Genomic DNA, 19,023 nt, shown 5'->3' with positions numbered 1-19,023 from the left:
TAACGTCCCTTCCACCAGAGCATCTGAGTTGGTTATTTTAGCTGATATGGTTTCTAATTAAGTCTTAGTGGTTGAGAGAGCTCCCTGTACATGTCTACTTTAGCATTTAATTGCTCCATGAATTCCAAATTAAATTCTGTAGTGCTTCCTTTTGGTCTGCTGGTGAAGCAGAGATCAGCATGGCCTGAGAAATACTGTGCTATATGACAGTTTGAGAGACCACCATCACAGTTTTGATAGTCAAAACTGTTGCCTTTCTAGATTAACTTTATCATTTAAGCATGAAGTTTAAAACGTCATCACAGAGCTAAGTAAAAGAAGACTGGGCATATAATAAGCTCTCGGTAACTTTGTAAAATATGGCTTTTTCTTTTCTTGACAGGGCATCTATCAAATAATTTTGTTTCAGAAAGAACAGTGACTTGAGTTTCTAGGTACTATTTGAATGCCAAGTACCAAAACAGCTGTCTATGAAATAGGTACATCGTAAGATGTTCTTGTATTGGAGTGGCAGGTTGGATTAAGAAACTACTAACATGTCTTCAAATTCTACATTATCTCATTGGACAATTTTGTTTCTTTAATGAGTAGTGAGAGTGTTTATCCAGTTAATTGAGTGCTCATTCTTTACACTGTGAAATGATTCATGTAATCATGAGACAGAGGGCAAGATTTCCTAACTCAGAAATTTAAGAACAGCATTAATTTAGTCTTACTCTTTGAATTCTCTTCAGAATTCCAAGTGTATGTCATTTCATTTCCTGGTGTCCTGACTCAGTGCCTAGAGCTTCATTGTTCTCAGGGATGCGGATGTGAGATTGTAGAAGGGTGGATGCTGCTGGCACTGTCTTGTCCTGAGGTAGATGGTACATGCTTGTGGCGATGCTAAGACATGGCCCCTAACTGGACAGAACAAGAGCATCATGTGGTTTGTTGATGATCACAAATGTGCATCCAGAGAAATTCTTTAAAATAAATATCCAACAATCTGGATTAGTTCAAGTATAACTGTGTGATACAAGTAAGCTTTATTATGATGGTTGTTTATAAAAGTCAAAAGAAGGATTCTGCTCTGGCAGAGAGGAGGAGGAGGAAACAAATACTGTACGGTACTCTGGGTCCTAGAAAATAGCTAACAGCAGGAATAATATGCCAAAAAAATTAAAACTAGTTCTGAAATGGTCTGGTAGACTCATAATTCGATACTAGTAACTGAAACAGGCATTCTGGGTGGTAGTTGTTTCTCACTCACAACTTTCCCACAGAGGGTTTCTACTTGAATTCAGTTTCCCTTTTACCCCTGTGTAGAGATTCGGGAAAGGTCCAGAGTGTTCCATGAAATGAAACTCTAGTAGTATTGCCTTACTGAGCAGAGTAAGGATTAAATTTCAACACGAGTCTTCATGATATGCTGTATAACAACGCGAGATGCCTGCATAGAGTGTCACAAAGACAGCGTAGCAGACTCAAGTGACCACTCCTTCCTTACCACAGAGCACAGCAGACTCAAGTGACCACTCCTTCCTTACCACAGAGCACAGCAGACTCAAGTGACCACTCCTTCCTTACCACAGAGCACAGCAGACTCAAGTGACACTCCTTCCTTAACACAGAGCACAGCAGACTCAAGTGACCACTCCTTTCTTACCACAGAGCACAGCAGACTCAAGTGACCACTCCTTCCTTAACACAGAGCACAGTAGACTCAAGTGACACTCCTTCCTTAACACAGAGCACAGCAGACTCAAGTGACACTCCTTCCTTACCACAGCTCCTGAAATTCAAACTGTCAGTGAGAAAATAGAATTTTAAAAACCTTCTTCTTGCCACTTTTAGTTTTCTACTTTCTTGGTGCTTAAGGTTTTTGTTTGTTTGTTTGTTTTGTTTTTCTCTGATGGAATAAGTGGCAATATAGAGAAATGTGATTCTTGGTACAGAATAATGAAATGTTTCAATATCTGAGAGTCCACATTTCCCCAAACACACAAGTATAAGATTGCAAAACTATGAATGGGTAGACAACTCATTATAGTACAGTGGATTTTTAATTTCACAGGGTTTAAACAGTTTATTGATAAGGTTTCAGATTCTGTGTTATAATTAACTTTAAAGAAACTACTACTTGAATTTTGGGATGGTTTCAAGTGTGAAGACTCAATTATATGCAGTCACTAAAATAGTAGTTGTGTTTTTAAACTACATATTTGTGAGGCTTGGTCTCCTTCACATTGTTAAACTAAAAGGGTACATATCACCACACAGATTGAATGTGCCAGTAGAGCTGACTTTTCAGCTGGTCATAACAGAGATTTTAAAGAGTGAGAAAGGAGGAAGAAAGAATGTAAAATGCAAAACAGACATTTTTCTCACTAGCTTGTTTTATATAGGAAGTGTATTTACTTTTAAAAGCTAGTTAACATGAGTGTAATTTTGTCACGCTTTTTTGTTAAATTTTCCATACACTGGATTCTGACTCCCCTCCCCCAGCTCCTCCCTACTTTATGCCCACTCTTGCATATGCTCTCTCTCTCTCATTCTCTTGCTCTTTCACCAAAAAAACAAACAATAAAACTATTCATAAAAGAAAAGAAAAGCAAAAGAAAGAAAAAGAAAAACCTGCCCAAACAAAGCAAAATGGAACAAAAAGTTGATAAAAAATACCATTGTGTTCATTTTGTGTTGGCCAGCTGCTACTCCTGGGCATGGGGCCTGCCCTGGAGCATGGCTGGATTTCCCATGAGAAAAGTGACCTTCTCTTTGCTGGGGAGATTAGTTGCAGATAACTTCATGGTAAGGCTGCAAGCTTGTGTCTCCTTCACCCTCTTAGTGCTAAGACCCTGTTTGGCATGACCCTGTGCAGGTCTAGCTCATACTACCACCATATCTGAGTTCATATATACATCAATCCTGTGACTTGACAATATTTTAAGTGTACTAAACACTTAAGCATAAAATGTTATTTTCACAATTGTTATTAAAATAAATACTGGTAGATGCAACCCTCACAGGAGAATCTTCTTAGAGTTCTTGAATCATGTAAAAATTCTTGAGACAAAATCTCATAAGAGCTATTGATCTGAACTCTCCAGAAAAGCTGTGGTGATTATTAGATTGGGTTAGTTATTTTTTTGTCAATATTCTATTTACAAGAGACAGTCCTAAAGTAAGAGGAGGTTAAATTTCAGGAGAAGGCGGGAGCCTACAGTGAGGTCTGTAACTCCTGGTTTGAGAGCAGATTGTATGGTCCCTCCACAAAGTGCTTTGGCATAGTTCCCCCAGTTTGAGGGGAGATCTGAAAGGTGGGAGAGCTAGGTACATAATATCTCTATATTACCTGTGAGAAGAACATTCCTGGTAAGGGAAGCAGCAGGTGTGAAGCACTGACTGAGACAATGAGGAGGCCAGAGTAGTGGAGCCGAGGAAGCGAGAGAGAATATTATAGAAAATAAGGGTCCAGGAGCAGACTCAGGAGCCTGATCTTACAGGACCTACTGGTCCAGCCAGCGCTGTGGGTGTCACTTGCTTGAGTGAAGGAGTACTGGGATGTGACTTTAAATGTCCTGTGTTGGGAATAATTGTAAATAAATATAGGGGCAGCAAGATCAGTTTAAAGTTACTTTGGTTCAGATAAGAGAAGTAACCAAAAGTTGAGTGCCTGCATATGCTCAGGAGGCATGGTTAGTTGGAGGGCTTTATCACAGAATATGCTGGAATTCAGCCTGCATTCTGAGCAGCATCCCAATTCTTTCACTTATTTAGTTCTTTATTTGTATTCATTAGAAAATATCCCATACCTTAGCCGGGCGGTGGTGGCACACGCCTTTAATCCCAGCACTCGGGAGGCAGAGGCAGGCGGATCTCTGTGAGTTCGAGGCCAGGCTGCACCGACAGCCTCGAAAACAATACAGAGAAACCCTGTCTCGTAAAAACCAAAAAAAAAAAAAGAAGAAAAAAGAAAATATCCCATACCTCACATTTGAATGTCTGTTGTTTTACTTGTCATTATCATGTAAGAAATAAACAATAGGCAGAGGCAGATGAGTTTACATAAAAAACTATCCTGTTGTAGACTAACAGCCATCCATGTAGGAGGTGAGTTTACATGAAAACTATCCTATTGTAGACTAACAACAATGTAGGAGGTGAGTTTACATAAAAGCTTTCCTGTTGTAGATTAACAGCCATGTATGAATACCAATAAGATACTGTGTCAGAAACCATGGAACATGTATGTAAGTTGATTGTGGGTTTGTTCATAAAAATGGATTCAATTTTGGAGGATTATAATTAACCACATTCTGTGATATGGTGCAATTAAATAGCAATCAGTGTTTAAAGGTTAAGTAGAAAGTCTCCATATAGACTGGAAAAGTTTCTAAATGTCTTGAGCTGGAGAGCCTTGGATGAAAATTAGAATATATTTAGCCAGAGTAACAAAAGTATTTCAGATAAAATATGAGATGGTGGAGCAGTGCTTAGATACCATCTGTGTGTGTATGGATCGTGCGTGGTTGAGGCTGAAGGTCAACTTCAGGTGTGTTCCTCAGTCATCATCCACCTAGACAGGCTGGCCAGCAACCCAGTGATCTGCCTGTCTTTGCCCTGATTTTTTATATGTTTCTGGGGATTGCTCCTGGGTCCTCATGCTTGAACACTTTACCAACTGCACAGCCCCGAGAAATAAATACTTCATAGGCATATAAAAGATGGTCAAAGTTCAGGAGTTAGGACAGAATAAATACCAAGAAAGTAAGATAAAAATGTTAAAAATGAGTAGAAACCAAGGAGATAAAAAAATGAATGTTCATTAGAAAGTAAGGGTCAATAAAGCTAAGGAATTGTTGGTTTGGAAGGTAAATGGAATAGCTTACAGCAAGAGCTATTTAGGAACAAAAGAGAGCAGGCACAGACCAGTGTTGAGTGAATACACTTAACACATTTTTAGAGACTAACATGGAAAAGGTTATAGAAAGTTGTTTTGAAAGACAGAAGCCTTTGATTAAAAAATGCTACTCATTTGTATGAACAAAATTAAAACCTCAAAGCAAGCTAGTACCTTAAAAGAAACTCCATTTCTCAAGGGGCAGTACTTAAGAGGAGGAAACATACAATAAACACAGTTCTCAAAGTCGAGAATGATGCGTGAATGGCTCCTTCACTGAGTGTACAATATCATCACCCTGAGGGTTCTAGCTACCATCAAGAAAAAAGAAAGAAAAATTAAAGATTGGAAAATTAAATAAATAACTAATTTTAAGAAGTTAGGATAAAATAAAGTTAGGATAAAATAGAAACCCAAAAGGAAATGTATTCTATAAAAATTCAGAGTGTTATAAGGATTTCATAGATACAACACCTAGTTGCCGATTCATTGTCTTTCTGTGGAGAGAGACTGTTCATTCACAAGTGCTGAAAGAGTGTATGACTTATACTACAACAGAAAGTACCAAGAATTAAATCTAGAAAAATATGTATAATCTCTATATAGAACAATACAACATTTAGACTTTAAAGATTTAAATAGTTGTGTAGAGAGTAGCACTTTATTTTATAGTACTGAGATTCATCATTGTGAGGATATCAACTTACCCACCTTGATCTGTAGGCTTAATACAATTTCAGTGAAAATCTTAGTTGGATTTTTCATAGAATTTCAATGTTATGCTAAGTGAGGTACAGGAAGAGATGCAGTACAGACAGAAAGGAGATTATAAGTTGTTAGATGCCTGGAGGAGGGGCAGATGGAACTGGTTTAGTAAGTAGAGTTTCTGTGTGGGGTGTTGAGAAAGTTCTGGCAGCAGACATGGTGAGGACTATGCATTGTGGAGGTGGGTCAATGTGACCGAGGGTAGCTTTGTAAAACTCTCCAGAAAAGGCAGGGGCTGGAGAGGGGCCTCAGCCTTTGAGAGCAATGGTGCTTTTCCTGAGGCCCTTCGTTTGGTTCCCAACTTATGTTGGGTGGCTCCCAACCACCTGTAACTCTGGTTGCAATGGAACTGATGTCTTCTTTTGGCTTCGATGGGTGCATGTGTGCATGTGTGCATTTGTGTGTGTGAATCTTACATACATTACTTTGTATGTGGGTGCCACGTTTCATAACCCATTCATCAGCAAAGTGTACATTAGGGGTATATACATAGTCAGTAATAGGTTTTGAGAAGGTGAGTGCAAAGTTCTAAAATTCAGGGTTGCTGTTTGCCCTGGAGGAAAGACTGGGAAGAAGTAATTTGAGAGGGATACGCAGCTTTTAAACTACTTGATAATATGTTCTGTATATGTAAATGAAAATTATTTCTTTTTATTTATTGAGTTCTTATTTTATGCTTTAATGTGTATGACCTATTTTATAATTTTTAAAATTCTGTTTCTTTTCTGTTGCAGATTTTAGGTGTCCAGTCCTCTTCTTTGTAGTTTGAGATGTTCTGTCCATCTGTCTGTCTTTATAGTAGTTCATTCTTGGTTTTTCTGACTCTTCTCACTTGCTATGTAACATAGAGTGACATCTGATCTGTCATTTTTGTCATGAAGATTTTCTAGGACTTAATTTCTAAGATGGGAATTGCTCAGCCATACCCTGTGCATGAATTAAAATTTAGAAGGCAATATGGAGTTGTTCCCTAAGTGGCTGTGCCAGTTGAAACAGTCCCCAGCAGTACAAAGATGGTTCTTAGTGTTGTTCAGCTTTTGAACATACTTGTCAGTATGAGAAAGTAAAACTGAAGCCACATTCTATCTCAAATTTGTCTGATTTCCAACTATAATAAGTTGTGTTTCTTAGAAGTGGAAATATATAGGCTTCCTATAACAATGAGAAATGTCATGAAAGTGAGGATGAGAATTTAATGATTTTAGACTGACTGGGTCATGATCCATTGCTCACCTAACTAGAGGGTAGAGTCACAGTGTTGTGGGGAGGGAGTCTAAGCCAGAGAAAGGAAAGGAAAAAAGAGGTGGAGAGAGGGGAGAATGGTGGTGTGGAACTTTCTAGAAATCAGCTAATTCCCGGACCCAGCTGTAGGTTTAATAGTTCAGGATGTGAAGAAATGGGATCCAGGTCAGGTCTGCATGCTTTTATTTTGTATAAGCTCTGTTACTTTTGTTTGTTTTGTTTTTTTAATGAGCACTATTGAAAAGCGTTTGCTTAAGTAATGTGACAGAATGTATTTAAAACTGAGTACATTGTATTACCTATTGCTTCAGAGGCACACAATACCAAGTACTTCACAGAAAAGCTTCTCTGTATAACCTTTGCTCTACAAATAACATAATGAAGTTTATAGAATATTAATCATTAAAAACTACAGCTTCAAAAGCTGTCTTCAAACACAGCTTTCAAAATTATAGAATTTCTAAGTTATGTTAACTTCATAGTTTATTTTATTGCGAAATTAAATTGTTATATTAAGGATCAATGTCATAATTTTGTGGAACAGAGCAAGCCCTGAGAGTAATAAAGTGACAGTTTGTGCGTCATACTTTTCAACCTGGGCTTTACATTCCGTATTACATGTAGAAGTTGTTAGCTATTCTAAAGGTACAATAAGAGATTATTGTTCATATCAGTGTAATAAATTGATATTCCCGACTGTACTTTTTCATTTTGCACATTGTCAAAACCTTGGACCTTAATCTTATCCTTTGATTGACAGTAGCGACCAGGGAAAGAACACTTGTATTGTTAGGGATAGTCACATCTGTTCAACTTGATTCAGTTGAGGGTATTTGCATATTCTTAAGTATTTCTTCTGAGAGGGCTTAACTTCTTCTCGAGTGCTCGATGAATTTTTGAAATTCATTCATAAGGTGTCTGCTTGCACTAACAGTTCTGTATAATATTACTGTGCATAATCTGACAGATAAGACCACATTTTAAAATGGGCATTCTTTCGGGGGGCTGACATTATATTTTACCTATTTGTTAGGCAGAAATGTTAGGTTTTTAAAAGTCTTGTAATGCTTTCATTCAAGTACAATAGCCTTACTTTAGGCAAATTTACCTTTCATAAGACAAATCAAGATTTATTGAACAGTAATAAAGTAATGGCACAATGTCTTGCCTTGGTTTGAAAATTGAGTAATTGAGTAATAAAAAAATTACCAAGGCTGAGGTTTCTTGACTTATTCAAGATCATGCAGTTTGGATGTTAAGTCTTAATGTTGCTTTCAATTCCAAGGTCAACCTTACATTATCACAAATTGTCTTGCATCCGAATTTCCTCTTGTCAGTAGAATACATCATATGCCTGCAGCATTTACATGTTATCCTACTGTCCTGTTCTCACTGGTCTCCTAAGCCCTTATTAGATAAAAAGCAGTTGTGAATCACAGTGGATTGTTAATGGAATATTAAACACTTTTGACGGCAAACGGACTTCTTGTTTATGGTTCTGATGAATGGGTGCTAGTGATTTAAAAAAAAAACTTTTAAATATGCTGGGGCCAGTCAGCCGTGTTACTATGGGCATAATCTCTGAAAAAAACTTTGCTGGCATATGTGATCTTAAAGACTAGAATGGTCAGAAAATGTCTTAGAAAAAATTATAGGTTTAATGGGAAAATACTATCATGTTACATTTATGGGGGGGGCAGAATGGGGAGGGTGGGACAGTTAATGACTATTTCCTGGGCCCAGCCTGTGACAGATCATTTTCTTACACTAACCTAGAGCCTTTCCTAGTTTTCCTGAGGTGGGGTCTCATGTAGTTGTGGCTAGCCGTAAGCTCAGGAGCCTCTGGCCTGTACCCACCCATTGCTGGGATTGCAGGTGTAAGCCCCTGTGCATGTTCTTTACTAGTTTTTATTCTGTTTCCCTCTTAGTGTTTTTGCCCGGGCCATCTTTGCCATCTCTTTCTATTTTGTTTATGTTTTATCTACCTTACTTAATATAAAAGCTCATCACAATTTTATTATTGTATTATAAGAATTCTTTATTATAAGAAGTTCTTAGGTTTTGTTGTTGGTTATAAAATAATTCCAAACTACATAATTATTTTTTGTCTTCCAGGAATCCCCTTCTGGTCGGAGGAAAGCTCTTGCTACTAGCAGCATTAATATGAAGCAATATGCAAGCCCTATGCCAACTCAAACTGATGTCAAGTTGAAATTTAAGCCATTATCTAAAAAAGTTGTGTCTGCCACTCTCCAGTTTTCTTTATCTTGTATCTTCCTTCGGGAAGGAAAAGCAACGTAAGTTTCTGTCATCAAATAAGTGACTTCATTTATATGGTGTTTCAAAATACCACAACTTTTGACTTAGTAGAAAGGCAATAAGGTGAACATCCATCATTCAAATGAAGCCAGGACAGGAGCTCCAGGCAGGAACTGAAGCAGAAGCTCTGGAGGAATAGAGCTTACTGGGCTTACGCCTGGCTTTCTCAGCTTGCTTTCTCATTCGCCCAGGCCCACCAGCCTACAGGTGGCACCGCCCACAGTGGGCTGGCCCCTTCCATGCCAATCATTAAGAAAATGTCCCACCGACATGCCCACTAGCTAGTCTGATGGCGGCAATTTCTTAATGGAGGTTTCTTTTTCCCCAAGTGACTCTGGTTTGTGTTCAGTTGACAAAAAGTAACCAATGCAATACCTTTCTCAAAAAACAAAACGAAAACCAAAAGTATTTTCTTAAGTGCTGAATAGCCACTTACTGCATGCAGATAATCAAGTCAGCAACAATTATGTGTGATATATGTAGTGCCTGAGTCTGTACTTGAGTAGAAGATGAAGGGGCGGAATAGATGGAAATGCTATGCTGAGAATTTCCTAGTAAAGATAAGGGAGATAAGACGGTTCAGTCTGAACCATATTACTGTACCTATGTAGCCCAGTGGAATGTGGTTACTATAATTGGTCATGTCTGCTTGGCGGATAAGGCTGGCTGCTGTGTGTCACTCAAGGTGAGATGCTTGGCACTCATCTCCAAGGCAGCAAGTGACGTGGTAGATGGCCCTTCCCAGCTGAGGGAAGCCGCATTCCAAGTGAGCCTGGCTATTGCGGTGGTTGAGAACAGAAGCACCGTGGTCTTTCCTCTCGACTCTAACACTGGGGGAAAGTGAGGCTCTTTCCCTCAAGTGTAGGCCACATGAAAGGAAAGGGGCCTGAGGAAGGAGGGAAGGAGTGCATGTCCTCTGAGGGTGGTAGTCCTTCCACCGGCAGAGCAGGAAATGCATCAGCACCGTCCATAGCAGTCTGGGTAAGAAACAGTTCGTTTAAACTCATTAATATGGATAGGAATTTCTCAGGGCCTCCCTTTCCTTATCCTTTATTACTGATAACTGAGAATTTGAAAAGCACTCACCTGAAGTAATGCAACTTTTCTTGTTCACGTAGGCTGTCATGAAATTTGTTTAAAAAGAGGGAAATTTGTTAGCTTAGCGTATGTGAGATAAAATGTGAAGAATTTCTATACTTGGCTTAGCTTGCAAAGTTATACCATATGTCGGAGATAAAATTAATAAAGACTATAAAAGAACAGTGCTTTCATTTTTCTGTCTGAATTTAGAGGAAGTATACGAAATTGAAAATTAATGTTGTATAACATTAAAATGTATTCAATGAGCTTTAAGGTAAAAATAACAGATCAAGAAAACGTAATTTGTCTCAAGATTTTAATATAAACTTCATAAATTTATATTCTGAAATATTTTGAGGTGAAAATTCATATTTTATCAAATGTATGGTGTTTAAACTCTGAATTAGCTGAGGATTTCACCTCATGTTTCTTACAAGGACAGACTTTGCTTTAGATGACTCGTTTTGGCCCTGTGGCTCCATGGAAAACTTGCCATGGTTTACAGGATTTTACCATTTGGTTCTCTCCAGTCTACAGATCCAAAGTGGTTCATGGTTTTCAATTAAGAATTTCTGTTCCAATTCCTTTTGGAAGTTTAAGTGTTTTATTTATGTGTGTGTATTCATATTCCATGGACATGCATGATACATGCAAAGATCAAAAGGGGGCGTTGGATCTTTTGGAACTGGAGTTACAGACAGATGTGAGTTGCCATGTGGGTGCTGGGAATTGAACCCAGTTTTGTCTGGAAGAGCAGCCAGTGCTCTTAATTTCTGGGCTATCTGTCCAGCTCAAATTTTATTTTAAAGTCAAGATTTATCTCATTGTGGACTGCCCAAGATTTTGTTTCTAGACTTAATGCTCAAGAAACCATACTTGAATTCTCTGTAGAAACTATTTGTCTTCCACCAGCACAAGTACCTTTTAAAGTCTTTAGCATTGAGAGTTTAGTCTTGTTTGCTTTGTAGCAGTTAAACACACCAATTAGAAATCTACGAAAGTTAAAAACTTCTTATATTTAAAAATATTCTTACAAAAGCCGGGCGTTGGTGGCGCACGCCTTTAATCCCAGCACTCGGGAGGCAGAGGCAGGCGGATCGCTGTGAGTTCGAGGCCGGGCTGGACCGATAGCCTCCGAAACAATACAGAGAAACCCTGTCTTGTAAAACAAACAAACAACAACAACAAAAAAAAAAACAAAAAAAATATTCTTACAAACATGAAAAGTGCATTCATATTTTTCAGAATGAAAGAGTATGTTAATGTTGTGTATTTTGTATCCATTATCCAAAATACTTAGCTCTGGAAGTTCTCAGATTTCATTTTTTTCTAAATTTTGGGGTGTTTACACGCACACAAGGAAGGCACCCATGTCTAAGCACAATGCCACTTGCCTTTCATAATGCTTTATATATGTGGCCTAAAGTAGTTGTATACAACATGTTTAGTGCACCTGAGCCTTGCGTCACACATCGAGTGTGGGGTTTTTTCCACGTCTGGCGCCTTATCAGCATGCAGAAGCTTGGGTTTCAGGGTGCTTTAGATTTTGGAGTGTTTTGGATTTAAGACTTCCAGGTTGGGCATATTGAACACCGGTTTTATAGTTGTTTGTCAAGTGGCGTCACTGCGTGAGCTGTGTATTGTGTTCTGACTGGCTTGCTGTAGGGATGAAGACATGCAAAGCTTGGCTAGTCTGATGAGCATGAAGCAGGCTGACATCGGCAACTTAGATGATTTTGAAGAAGACAATGAAGACGATGATGAGAACCGAGTGAACCAAGAGGAAAAGGCAGCAAAAATTACAGGTTGGCTTTACTAGCACTGAACGAAAAGTTTATTTTCTAATTTTTGACCTAAGTTTTGATTTCTTTTTTAACTCAAATGTATTTACGAGAGTATGTTTTACATGTGCTTTGTGTGTATTTCTATCGTGTTTACTTCAAATAAGATTCAGTGTCTCTTTGGTGTCAGTTTCAAAAATTCTTACTGACGTTTTTTTTTTCTTTATAGTTTAAACAGATAATATACTTTTGTTCATTTTCCAAGAATTAACCTGTTTATTTTCTTATCCTTTTGTATAGCAGACTTAAGTCCTAAAGTATTAGGTCCAAAAGAAAAAGAAAAACCATAGTTTTATAACCTTATCCTAATCTGTATCTTTTTGCTCCATTTTATACTTTTTGCCTTGAAATCTTGACGAATGTTGATGTTTTTAAACCATGTTTCCCTTGCTTGTCACATGTATTGTTTTATTTCTAACCCATCTCTATCACTTTAGTACATCTCTAAGAGGTACCATTTGGTTAATCTGTCCCCGTAATGTTTGCTTTTTAAAGCTGTTTACAGGGCTGGGCAGTGACGCAGTAAAGCGCCTTCCACACAGCATAGTAACCGAGCTCAGTCTCCAGAGGCACTGAGCCTACTGCAATCTCAGTGCTGGGGTGACAGAGAGGAGTGTCTTCCAGGCTTGCTGACCTCATAAATCAACAGGCTCTGGGTTCAGTGAGGAAAATTTTTGGCCCCATACACACTCACACCACACATGTATAAGCACCCCCCTGCCTACTCACATAGCCAAGTGAATACACACTCAGAATTTAAGATTCCTTATCCCAATAGCTGACTTAAGTTCATTTACATTTGTGTATATGTAAATATATATATATACTAATGCCTTTTCTCATTATTTTCCCCTACCTGCCTACATTTTGCCACTCTGATTTTTAATTTTTTAATTATTTTATGGTATGGGTGTTTTGCCTGCATGTCTGGTATGTCTGCACACCACATGCATGCCTGGGTTGGTGGAAGCCAGAAGAAGGTGTCAGAGTCCCTGGAACTGGAATTAGAGATGGTTGTCAGTTGACACATGGGTGCTGGGAATTGAACCCCTATCCTCTTTGAGAGCAATCAGTGCTCTTATCTCTCTAGCCCCTGAGAATTTTATTTTAATTTAAGCATGTTTTTTTGCTAGAATAATTTGAAAATTGTATGTCCTGTTTTCACTTTAGATTAATATACTTTGAAATGAGTAAGCAAGACAGATAAGTAAATGAACCCATGGATCCTTACTAATATTAAAATTAGAATAGAATATATTGCTTCTTTTATAAGAAATGCAATATAATTTTCTTTATCAGTTCCTTCACTCTATCTCCTTTGGACTGTTATATTTATTTCAATAGTATCTGTTTTCCCCAATAATAAATGTTAACATACAACTGCATTTCCTAATGCTGGCAGCAGCAACACTATATTTTTATTGAAAGTATGTTTTTCCTCAATGCGCAGTGTATTCTGATTACAGTTTTTCTTCCCCAACACCTCCCAGATTCTCCCTACTTCCCTATCCACCCAAATCCACACCCTCTTTCTCATCAGAGTTCAAACAGGTAACTAAAATAGTAATTATAATAAATACGATAAGATAAAAACAAATCAAAAGGGACAAAACAGAGGGGTAGAAAAAAAAAAGCCAAAGAAAAATCACAAGCAACACATATAGACACTGAGGTGCACACGTAAACAAACTGGGAAACCATAATATATAAGCAAAAGACCTATAAGGGGGCGGGGGCGGGCGGAGCTCAGACAAAGCATTGTGAGACCTAGAAAATGTCTCCAAAAGCACCACTGAGTTTGTTTTGTGTTGGCTCTCCATGGCTGGGCACGTGATTTGTGTCCCCAGTGAGACTCCTTTGTGAGCAGTTACCAAGACGGAGAGCTTCTGGGTTAGGGGTGGGGCTAACGCCCACTTCCCCTCTGGGCACTTGGACACCGTCTGGCTTCGACTCGTGCTGTGCTGTGCGTGTTGTGCCACCACAGTCTCTGAACTTATAGGTGTCAGGCCTGCTGGGTCTGGAAGGAAGGCCTTGCTTCCTTGATGTCTCCCTTCCGCCTGGGTTCTTCCGGGCTTCTGCAGAGCTCCCTGAGCCTTGCGAGGAGGGCTGAAGACTTCCCATTTAGGACTGAGTGTTCCAGGGTCTCTGCAGAGAGACCTTGTGCTCTTAACTGCCGAACACACTCTGAGATTTAAGCATTTTTGCGTAGTGATATGAAAATTGTCTAGTACAGCTAGCACGTGTCTAGTTGTGGGTCTCTATCTGTGCCCAGCTGCCGCAGGAAGAAGCGTCTCTGCTAATGGCTGAGCAAGACACCGATCTCTGAGTAGAGCAGAGTGTCGGTAGGAGTCGTTTCTCTTATTGGTACATTCCTTTAGCAAAAGAATAGTGTCTGGTGTTCCCCTAAGTCCAGGGCCTATCTTGTCCTGGTTCTTGGCTACCCAGGCAGTGTTGGACATGGCTCTGTCTCTCGGATGGGACTCAAATCCAATCAGACAGTGGCTGGCCACTCCCACACCAACTTACTGTGTGAGCAGGTCACCAGGCGTTTGTCGCTGAGTTGCTGCTTACCTTTTTCCTCTGGCAGTGTGCAGTATCTCCTAGTACCATGAAGACTCGTCAGAAGGGGTGCAGGCTGTAGATAAGCACCAGCTTGCCATTTCTGTGTTCAGCAGTGAGTTCTGTAGGTGTTGACTTCAGCTGTATGTGGCCTTACCTCCAGTGTGTGGACAGCAACCAATTAATAGCTTTGGCAAAACCCTGGGCTGTTTGGCAGTCTCCACGGGAAGCCCTGCATGTATACAATGTACTTTCCATTATTCTCTATTCATTCCTGCTCCCACTGAGCTTCCTGTCTTTCCAACAGGTCCCTTGAGTGAGTATGGCTTAGAGGTTATTTACTTAAACAAGGGAAACCAGTGGCTGGGTCACGGAGGAACATGACTTTCCCTCTCCCAGCAGCTGTAACTGCCTGTAGATCGTCCCTCAGGTAGGGAACTAGTCCTCCCTCATCCATGATGGAATGTTGATGAGCCCAGTCTTTCTGTTCCCTTTTGTATGATGCTCTGTGAGCAGTGGAGGAGGCAATGTAGGCGGCCTTTAGAACTCCACGGTTACCCTTTTTTAGCACTTTGACCAGTTAGGAGTCTCTGCGGTAACTGTTGCCTACTGCAAACAGAGAAGCTTCTCTTACTGAGGTTATGAACAGCATCTGTCTTAGGCAGTCCGTTTAGCAAAGCAGCAATACTAGGTCCTGCCTTTAGGACCTGTGGCCTGCCCAGCCATGGACTTTTGACCAGTTTACGTGATCACTATGGATTCTGCTTGTGGAGCCGGCCTCATCCAATCAGAAAGTTATTGGTTACCTCTCCATTACAGTGGTACATTTATTACACCAGCTGATGTGCCTTGCCTGTTGGTTGCTATTGTAGTATGCAGGCAGGGTTTACAGATGGGTAAAACTGTAATTTTTTTCTCCCAGTGACTGCATAATATCTTCTAGCACTATAAAAGCTAGCCAGCAAAGAGGAAATTCCAGCTAACTTCCCACTTGATTTCTCCATATCCTACAACCTGTGTGTCTTCAGCATTTATCAGCTAGTCTTACTGGGCAGCCTGCAGCAGTTGTAATTGTGTGTATTGTTTTGTGGGTACCTGGGACCTCCTTGACCAATAACTTAGAAGGAAGTATTCCATACCCTGTTACTAGGGTTATTCTTTAATAACTTTTGTGTCTGTGAATAATATTATTTATGCATTTCTTCGAGCTCTTTTCCTGTTTAAATTATTATTTTTAACCAGTTTACAAAACAGTGGCTTCCACATGGCTTCTTCGTAGTCCTTTGTTTTAGCCACCCCTTCATCCTTATCTCTCCCGCCCCTCACTTCCATCCCCATCTAAATCTTCATGTCCCCTGAGTCCCCCACTACACCCACATCACGTGTGCCCTGCTGTCGTTCCCCTAATTAAGTCCTCTCCGCATCCTCTCTGATTCCTCCTTTGTAGCTTCTCGACCTCTGCATGCATTCCAAGTTGAACTCACAAGTCTAAATATATTTGCAAGTAAGGGAGAGTGGGTGGCACTTGTCTTTCTGTGCTTTGGTTGCCTCACTTAGGGTAATGTTTTCCTGCAAATCTCATTTTTCATACAACCTGCTATACTTCTATGGCGAGCATGTACTGTACTTTTATTATCCATTCATCAGTTGAAAAACAGCTAGACTGACCCCATTTCCTAGCTATTAAACTATGTACAACTGTATCTGCAGTAACATAGAGAACCCTTGGGTTACTAGCCCAGGAGTGGTATGACTGTTGTCATATGGCCGCTCTATTTTTGGCTCTTTGAGGATTGTGTACTGTGATTCCCATAGTGGTTGCTAACTTATACTGCCACCAGCAGTAAGGTCCATCCTCCTCCACGCCCTCGCCAGCATTTGTTCTCATTTGTTTCCTTGATGATGGCCATTCTCACTAGGGTTGGATGGACCTCGAAGTAGTTTTAATTTGCATTTTCCTGGAAACTTTAAAACATATTAGCCATTTGGATTTCTTCTTTTGAGGACTCTGTGCCAATCCATACTCCATTTTTCTGGGTTATTTGATTTATGTTTATTGTTTTGTAGAATATATTCCAGACAGTAACCCTGTCAGATGTGTAGCAGGTGAAGGTCCTACATCCTGTAGGTCGCCATTTCGTCCAAGTGACTTTGCTTTGCTGTACAGAAGAATTTGAGTTTTAAAGGTTTCCCTTGTCAGTTTTTGGCCTTATTCTCTTAGCAAGTGGAGTCCTATTCTGAAAGTCCTCATTTTAACCTAGATCTTGAATTATTTTCTCTACCTTTTCCTCCAACAGCTTCAGAGTGTCAGTCAGGTCTTAACTTTAGGCCTTCGATCTATTTGGAGTTGATCTTTGTAATGGGTGAGATAATCTTGTTTCATTCTTCTACATGTGGACATGTTTTCCCCACACCATGTATGTATGAAGAGGCTGTTTTTTCTCCAGTGTGGTTTTTTAGCATCTTTGTTAAAAACCAGGTAGCTATATAAATGTTGGTTTATACCTGGGTCTTAATTTTGTTCTATTGATTTTTACATCTGCTTCTTTGATGTGTCATATCGTTATTTTTTTCTCAATTTCCTCATTTACTTTTTTCCTTTTCTTATTTAAATTAAAAATAATCTTATTTTACATACCAATCTCAGTCGTCCCCCCTCCCTCGGCCTCCCATACTCCCTCCCCCCCATCCACATCCACTCACTCACCAGGGAGAGTGAAACCTTCCATGGAGGCTCATCAAAGTCTGTCACATCATTTGGGGCAGGGCCTAGACCCTCCCCCATGTATCTAAGTTGAGAGAGTATCCCTCCGTAGGGACTGGGCTCCCAAAGTCCATGCTCTGGGGATGTTACTACTACTACTACTACTACTACTACTACTACTACTACTACTACTACTACTATGGTTTTGTAATAACAAATTATGAAATAAAAATTTTAAAAAATAGTTTGGATCCAAAACAATACAGAGAAATCCTGTCTCGAAAAACCAATAATAATAATAATTTAAAAATCTGGTATATTATGCCTTTGCTATTGTTCTTATTGTTCAGGATTGTTTTTACTATCAAAGACTTTTTATGCTTGCCTGTTAGTTTCTACTGTTTTATTGGTGTGTGCTCATGTGCACTCTCCACAGCACACATGTGGGGTCAAGGAGAAGCTGTGGAAGCTGGTTTTCTCCTCTCTCCTGTGTTGGTTGAACTCAGGTTGTGAGACTTGCCAGCAGCTACTCTCACCTATTGAGCAATCTCACTGCCATAGAAATTTTAAGATTTCTATGAAAGAATGGTTGTAGAATTTTGATAAATATTCCATTGAATTACTAGTCATATTTCACAATATTACTTTTTCCAGTGCATGAACATAGGAGATCATTTCATCTTCTAGTTTTATCCTCAGTTTTTCTTCTTCAGTGTTTTAAATTTTGCTTGTAGGGGTCTTTCACTTCCTTGATTAGGTTCATTCCAAGGCTTTTTTTTTAAAGGTTGGGAATGGGATTGTTTCCCTGGTTTCTTATATTTTTACTAGTGGAATATGAAAACACTACTGATATATTTGTATGTTAATTTTCGGTGCCGGAGAGAGGGGTTAGCAGTTAAAAACACTGACCTCTTTTACAGAGGAACCGGTTTGAATTCTTAGCACCTACATGATGACTCACAGCAACCTGTAATTCCAATGCTAGGGGATCTAATTTCTCCTTCTGGCCTCCACTGGCATCAGGCATACACGCCATACACTGCATGTAGGCAAAACAGCCACACATACAAAAGAAGTAATTTTTAAATCTCATTTTTAATGTTAATTTTGTATCTTAGCACGTTGCAGAAAATGCTTGCTCTAGAAGTTTGCTGTCGGACTCTGTAGGATTACCATGTATAGACTCATGTCATCAGCAAATACTAATAACCTTCCTATCCTGTTTGTATCCCTTTTGTTTCTCTCTTGTCTTACCACTCTAGCTAAGACTTTAAGCTATCCTGAATAGGGAGTGGGTACAGTGTACATCCTTGTCTTGCTTGTGATTTTAGTGAAAATGTTTATTTAGCATGATGTTGGCTCTGGGTTTGTCATGTTGTATATATCCTTTATAGTGAGCTATGTTCCCTCCATTCCTAGTTTTTTCATGGTTTTTGTCATGATGGAATGTTGAATTTGCCAAAGGCCTTTTCTCCGTCTATTGAAACAGTGCTGTGATTTGTGTCTTATGAGTCTGTTTAAGTAATGTGTTACATTGTTGATTTTTATAAGTTAAAAACATCCCAAGTCTCTGGAATGAAACTACCTTGGTCAAGATGATCACTTTGATGTGTTCTTTTTTTCTTTTTGTT

At 39.3% G+C, this 19,023-nt stretch overlaps 1 protein-coding gene across 10 annotated transcripts in view; it reads left to right on the top strand.

Moving 5' to 3' along the window:
• Positions 1 to 19,023, top strand: part of Ehbp1 (EH domain binding protein 1) — a 275,065-nt gene that overhangs the window by 101,225 nt on the left and 154,817 nt on the right. For all 10 annotated transcript variants that reach the window (XM_040733240.1, XM_005070382.4, XM_005070380.4 and 7 more), the window contains exons 6-7: positions 9,005 to 9,186; positions 11,954 to 12,093. In XM_040733240.1, coding sequence (XP_040589174.1) covers positions 9,005 to 9,186; positions 11,954 to 12,093 — 322 coding nt within the window. The remainder of the gene's footprint in view (positions 1 to 9,004; positions 9,187 to 11,953; positions 12,094 to 19,023) is intronic.

Source organism: Mesocricetus auratus, unplaced genomic scaffold (assembly GCF_017639785.1).
Source record: "Mesocricetus auratus isolate SY011 unplaced genomic scaffold, BCM_Maur_2.0 Super-Scaffold_100029, whole genome shotgun sequence".
NCBI classification, from domain to species: domain Eukaryota; kingdom Metazoa; phylum Chordata; class Mammalia; order Rodentia; family Cricetidae; genus Mesocricetus; species Mesocricetus auratus.
The sequence above is the reverse complement of the archived record's forward strand: the minus strand, read 5'-3'. Positions and strand labels throughout refer to the sequence as shown.